This window comes from Penaeus japonicus, unplaced genomic scaffold (genome assembly GCF_977035675.1).
Source record: "Penaeus japonicus unplaced genomic scaffold, GWHDUDI00000001_assembly GWHDUDI00000012, whole genome shotgun sequence".
Taxonomy (NCBI): Eukaryota; Metazoa; Arthropoda; class Malacostraca; order Decapoda; family Penaeidae; genus Penaeus; species Penaeus japonicus.
Window position 1 is genome coordinate 12674868 of NW_028234414.1, and position 7500 is coordinate 12682367.

General features: G+C 33.7%; 1 protein-coding gene across 1 annotated transcript in view; it reads left to right on the forward strand.

The window, feature by feature from the left end:
• The window catches only part of LOC122246834 (G protein-coupled receptor GRL101-like), a 135205-nt gene extending 130252 nt beyond the window's left edge, over positions 1–4953 (forward strand). Inside the window, exons 27-28 of the mRNA XM_086542130.1 lie at positions 3172–3355; positions 4740–4953. Of these exons, the coding sequence (XP_086398256.1) occupies positions 3172–3355; positions 4740–4878 (323 nt within the window). The 3' untranslated portion in view covers positions 4879–4953. The remainder of the gene's footprint in view (positions 1–3171; positions 3356–4739) is intronic.
• The last annotated feature ends 2547 nt before the right edge of the window (positions 4954–7500 follow it).

Genomic DNA, 7500 nt, shown 5'->3' on the forward strand with positions numbered 1-7500 from the left:
TTGACTTAAGGCTGTGCCGGCAACAAAGCTTCGTTTATTTTTCGTATTAACATTGCGTACAACACTTTCGTTCTTATTGTTTATCGTCTTAGTCACTCTGTTGAATCTATCAATCTTGTCCCTGATGATTTATTTCATATCCCATTTTCATAACTCTTTTCAATATAATATTAATAAAATATAATCTAAATATATATATCTATATATAGTATAAACATATAAATAAAATAAACATACATATTTTTATCATAGGGTAATTTATTTTAAATAAATATATATATATTATATATATATATATATATATATAACATATATAGTATGTTATATATGTATATAATTATATAAATTAAAAATATAATAGATATAATCTATATTATATATATAATATACAGTATAGTTAGTTATATATAAGTAATAAGTTATATTTTGTATATTTTATAAATATATTGATATATATATCATTATACATAAGATAGATAGAAGAAGATAGATAAACAGATAAATAGATAAAATATATAAATAGATATGTAACAGATATATTCACACACAACAACACACACACACACACCAAGATATAATACTATATATATAATCTATATTTATTATATAAATACATAGAATAAGTTATATCAATCTATCTATCTATCTATATATTTAATATATATAAATATTATATAGATATGATATATCAAGATAAGATATATATATATACTATATAATATATAAATATAAAACTGTATGTATACCCATATATATATATATATATATATATAGATAAATAATATATTAAACAACAAACACATCACACAAACACAACAACACACACCACACCCACACACACATAGTAATATATATAGAAGATATAATGTGTTTGTGTGTGTGTGTATAATAAAATACTGCCGACAAAATGAAAAGAAAACCCCGCTTTACGTTCGCTTTATACCCCTGATGGGAACTTTCCTTAAAAGTTCGAAACGTCGCGCAGTTTTTTTTTTTTGTTTTTCTTTAATTAATTTCGTGTTTTATTATATCTACATCGACACTTACGTGTTTTTGTTTTTTTGTTTGTTGTGATTCAAACATACAAACGGATATATGGTATATATATATATATATTTATAATATATTATAAATATATATATATGTGCAATAATTAATATATTTTTTATAGTTTAATATATAGTTGTCAATAGATTTTATATAATATATATATATATATATATATATTATATTCCAGTTCAAAGTACTTGTGTTTGCTCAATTCATCCTTACTAAAATGGAATGGTTCACACTCGGAGTATTTGCTTAATTTGTGGTGCCGCTTCACAAGGAAGGAATGCAAAAAATTGGCGACTGGATGTGCGGCTGTGTGATTCTAGCCGCAGCGCGAAGGCAGTGTGAGTTGAATGGCGAATTTTTAAATGAATGTTACCCCGTTGCCGGTTAGGGATATTTTATCTTGGTCCTAGGAGCCGACGACCTAGACTGTTGTCAGGCCGGGCGGTCTACGACACTATGGCAGCACTCGGGACATAAAAATTAAGAGGGATGGGGAAAGGGTTTCTTTTCCTCCTTCTGTTCCCCCCCCTTCCCTTCCTCTCCATTCTCGCTACCTTCTCTTGCTCCGCCGCTGCTGGGTAGCGCAGACTAGGCACAGGGCACAATATGTTTCTCGTCCCTTCATTGCCCATATATCCATACACATCATAAAATATGCGGGTTTGAGGAGGCTAATTGACGTTGAAGAACTCCCTGTAATGAGCCTGGGAGGCTGGACAGAGCGTTAGACAGGCGCATATATAACCTTCGATAATAACTAGAGTACTTCATGAATAGCTAATGGACTTCATAAGACTTTTACTGTTTGCATAAATACTAATACTTCATAATACTAATACTTCATAATACTAATACAGTGCATTTAATACTAATGGAGGGTCTTGCAATAAAGTACTAATACTTCATTTATCTAATATCATAAGTACGTGTCGAGTAATGACGAATCACTTGCTGGAATACGTTAATACTGTCATAGATGACTGAATGCACTTCATGAATTACGAGACTTCAGAATTATAAGGTGACGTCATTAGTGACTAAAATACTTCATAACACGTAATACTGTCTTAGATACTAATTCTTCATAAGTACCATTACTGGCATATTTCTAAGACTCAAGCTAGCTAATACGGGTGTCTTGAATAGGCTAAGGGACTTGGTCATATTTACTGAATACCCTTGTTTTCATTAAGTGAGGCTATCCTTCCATGAGCTTGTGTGCGCGCCCTCACACAGTGAGGCAGATTCCCGATGGTCGGCGTTCATATACGGCATTGGACATACCACCCGTCCCTTAGGCCTAATTGGTGCCGACATGTATGTCTACCCGCACGCTGTGGTTGAAGAGGATATGGCGTAGCACTTGTTTAGAGTTTTTCTTTGTTTTATCGAGCTTATTGTTTACGTATTATTGATCTCGTTTTGTTTTGTAATTTTTGTCTTTCTATCAGCCTGTATGTACTGCTTGTATGTACGCATGTGTGTTTATATGTGTCAGTGTCAATATCTCTATCTATCTATCTTTCTGAATGTACCTATATATATATAGTATATATATATATGATATTATCTAAAGTATATATATAATATATATAATTGAGTATATATATATATATATATAGGTTAGGTAATATGTATATATATATATATATATATAATATATATGTATAAAATATATAGTATTCATTATATATATATATATATTTAATTATATATATATAGTGAAATTACTGCATGTATATATTATATTGATATTTTAAATATATATATATATATATTACATAATACGTGAATTACTGCATATATATATTTATATATTTATAAGAAAGTATATATATATATATATATATATATATATATATATATATATATATATATATATATACGTGAATTACTGCATATAATATATATATAATATATATATATATATATATATTATATATAGATATATATATACGTGAATTCACTGCATATTTATATATATATATATGTATATATATATATATATATATATATATATATATATATATATATATTACCTGAATTACTGCAGTCTTCAATATTATTTAATTACTTTCGTACATGAAAGCAATCTTACCTGAATCATTGCAGCAGCTCTCACCACGGTCACGTTCCAACGGGCCTTCTTACACGCCCATAACAACATGCACAACGCCTACAATGACCCCCTTGGCCACAAAGACACCCATGGCTGTGCAGTCTGCGTGCCCTGCACCCACACTCTCAGCACCCCGAGAAGGCACTCTTTCCACGGGCTCGGCTGCAAGGACATGGTGTAAGTACATATACCGTATTTCTCGTTATTGAAGACTCTCCAATCTTCCCTTTCCATTTCTCCGTTCCTTTTTTTACATGACTTTTTTTCTCTCTTTATCCTTTTTAATCAATCAGGTGTCAGTTGCTGCTTGCTTTAAGAATGCTTTAAAGAGAATTGCATTGTTAAATATCATGCAATTTTTGCTATTCAATGTTTTGCTATTCAAAAGCAATAGTCTTTTACCTTATTAGTCAAGTATATTTTTGGTTGTCGTAATATCTTCCCATAAAACACGTGATACAGTTGTGGTCATTCAGACACACTGTCATCAACTTTCCAGTCATCTTATAAAGGAATCTGATACCAGATGAGTCATACAAAACAAAATTTGATCTGTTGTAAATTTTATCCTAGTTTTCTTTCTGTCATTGTTCCTCTCAGGAATTTCTGTTTTGCACTCTTGAATGAATGTTTTGCCTTGTATGAAATGATAGTTGTAATCGTGATTGTAATAATAATACTGTCGATGATAATGATGAAGATGATAATGAAAAATGTTGATTGGATAAGACGAGGAAAAAAGTATAAAGAGGTACGAAGAGGAAGTGGGAAGCTAGAGTAGTCTTCTGTCCTGTTAATGCAGACCAAGAAAGATCATTCTTGTTCGGAGTAGAACTTCAGTACAACTTCCATACAACATTATATTTGTCATGAAAGAAATGGAGCCTTCTTTTAAACTCTACCGCAACTTTGTCCTTTGAAGTTAATTCAACAAGTTATCCGACATGGCTGTACCGTTTGATAAAAATATTTGTAGAAATGAAAAATGTGAAACTCAGATACAAAATATGTGAAAAGGATATATGATAGGAGCATTCATTAGCACAAAGAAATTATATCAACAATATCCATATTCAGACTGCACAAGAGACACGCATACTAGGACCCTTCGTAAAATGCTAATCGCTACCAATTTTAGTGACAGGACATGCCTTAGGTGTATTATTTACACCCGGCCAAAGAAGAATCAACCAATAAAAAACTATGAAATATAGCATGGTAATAATAAGGATAGTAATAACAATGATATTGATAGTAATGGTAATGGCAATGAAAATAACGGTGTCAATGATACCAACAGTAGTGATAACAATAATAATGGGGACTTGCAAAACACTCTGCCGTGTTGATAAAATGGCAGATAAACCCACTATACGCAAAACATATAATTTTTTGTGTCTAGTGGGTTTATCTGCCCTAATAATGGTGATGATAATAATGATTATCATTGCCAATATATCATAATTTTCAAAAACAAAAATAACTAAGGTAAAAGTAATAACAATAAATATTCAAACTACGACTTAACGAATTCTTCCCCTCTTCTTCTCTGCCATTACAGAAAGCTGAACAATATGCAAGTTCCGCCAGTGGGAGAAATCACTTTCGGCAGCTGTCCCCCTAGACACCACCTCAGCTCCCGCGTCGAATCTCCAGCAAGAATTAGCACAAAAAACATGAAGCTCCTGCAAGATCTTTAAAGTTGATTTATGAAAGTGTTACTGTTATGTTTTGGACGATTTTCTGGGGTGTGAGTGTTTTCTTTTTTATTTATAGTAGTAGTGATATTAGTGTGTGTGTGCATATACATATATATATGTATATATATATATATATATATATATATATATATATATATATATATAGAGAGAGAGAGAGAGAGAGAGAGAGAGAGAGAGAGAGAGAGAGAGAGAGAGAGAGAGAGAGAGAGAGAGATAGAGAAAGCAAGAGTGAGAGAGAGAAAAGAGTGAAATTGAAAGATAGATCAATTGTTAGCGAAGGAGTGGGAGAGAGCGAGAGAGACTTGATTTGCTGATTTTTTTTTTACAGAAAAGGTGTACAAACCTATGTAAACAACAATACTTTCATGATGTCAGATGATGCTATGTCTACTGTATATCCCATCGATCTATGGTGCATTCTCGACCCTTCTAATTTAGCAGACAACTGATAACACTTCTTTTTCATCTGGTTAAGAGGAAGATGATATTGCATAATGCCGTTGGCCAAGAGAGAGTGATAGTTTGGCTAACTGGTCAACCTTAGCAGAGGAAGATATTTCTCTATGAAAGGGTATCTAGTGCTGCTCTGACTGTCTGGATCTTTCTAAATGTTTCCTGGACTAAATGCAATGAGCCTATAGCATACATTCTGGCTGTTAGTAAAGATAGGTAGGTATCACTACCATTCACTCCCTTTCTTTCTGGCATGGAGTATGGCTCCTTACTCGGCATCATTTTCGATTGCCCAGTCTGAAATTCGCAGTTTCTTTAAAGTATCTGTCGGGAATTTGGGCACCAAAGCCTACTGTTTTATGATCAGTGGAGGCATCATTGTAGATTGCGAGTGTGGGGCTTCACCAGAAGAGGGCTGAAGAATTTTGTCTATATATTTCAGCTAATGAGTTTTTAGTTTTGATAAGATCATGGACTTATGCCCCGGCACTTTGTCAATATGAATTTATATATGAGTTCTATGCCAAAGTGCAGAAAGCTTTCTTCTAAAATATTCAGAGAATCAGTGTTTCACATTCTGAAGGTGAGGATACTCTGGACAGTTTCGGCTCTTCATTCCAAGATGGAGTGTATTGGAATGGATTGTCAGAGCCATCCAAGCCTAATGATCTATGATTGATCTTTTTCAACAAAACTAAATTTGCGGTCTGAGTAGATGCCGAGCATGGTGTAAATTTGGGCAACGCAACTGTGAACTAGTCCTTCCCTCGTGATCAGAACTTTAGCAGTCTTTGGGCAGGCAAGTATTATTCTCAATTTAAGAGCATATGGTGGCAAAAGACTTTAAACAATTTCTAGGCGAGGCGATATTTGTGTGACAAGAGATGTGGAATGATCGTCATAACACCGAGAAGATTGTTGGAGTTTATCCTTGTTATAATTTGTCCACCAGATCTAGGAATAAAAAGCAGTATCCGAGATCTGGATATAATGTTTGGTTGATAAGTTGATTATGAGGCTAAGGGAAGCTCATTTTTTGCCAATTTCATAGAAATCACATTCCCCCCGTCCAAGAACTGAATGAGAATATCATTTGCATAATATGTGTTATTCGTTGTTGAGCTTGCATGTTTAATAGAGTGATAAACAATACTTCTTGTGGAATTTCATCATTTCCATATGTGGTGGATTTACCACTTTTGATGGCTGCAAGAGGTCATCTGTTGCTAATTCATGAGCATCATCTTTCCCTGTTGGCTTACAATTGCTTCATCATCTGGACTAGCAATAATGTTGTTGCTGTTGTTTTTTGTGTACTCTTGCTTTCCCTGTCGCAGTGAGAATGGAACTAGAGTACGGCTGGAATTGGAGTCGAAGTCTATATAGAATGGACCAGCACCTTTTCCTTCTAGAGGTATGGGGATTTCTTTAAAGTGAAGGGCTAGAATGGAGTTCCTGGGAACGAAGTGCTTTTTAACGGGATTTTTTTCTACCAATTTGATAATGTCTATAAAAAAGGTATAAATGAGACTGAATAGATTCCAGAACGCAAGAGATGTAATCTACGCGTTTCGGTTTTGATGTCGTGATAACCCGATTACATATCTTGCGTTGTGGAAACTATTCAGTCTTATTTATACTCTTTTATACCCTTGCCATGATGAACTTTGATAATGTGTGTATGATGAAGAATGTGCATTATGTTTTTTTCTGCTCTCTGCAGAAAGAGCTGTGTACGTGCCACCAGGCCCAAACTGCTGGACTTTAACCAGTCAATTGATCATTCGTTGTTCATTTACTTCTTATACAGTATACTCATATACGGTCTCTAATAGATGTATGGATAAGCACAGTTAAAAAGTGATTTGTTTATTTGTTCTGAAACATCTTATAGGAGCGTGGCATATTTGTGTTGCATTCGCATCTGTGCCAGCGGAAACACAGCTTTTCCTGTTCAGGGTTTAAAGGCTGAGAAGAGGAGAGGGCCGAAGGGAAGGATAGAGAAAGACCCAAGGGGCGGGTCATTAAGGACTCCTCCTGCGGTCTCGCCGGCTGGAAGCAAATGTAATGTCGGACTGTCTATTACCAATAAACACTGTAGCGCAGAGAAACATCTGTGTTCCTCTCCACACTAAATTCAAGTTATGA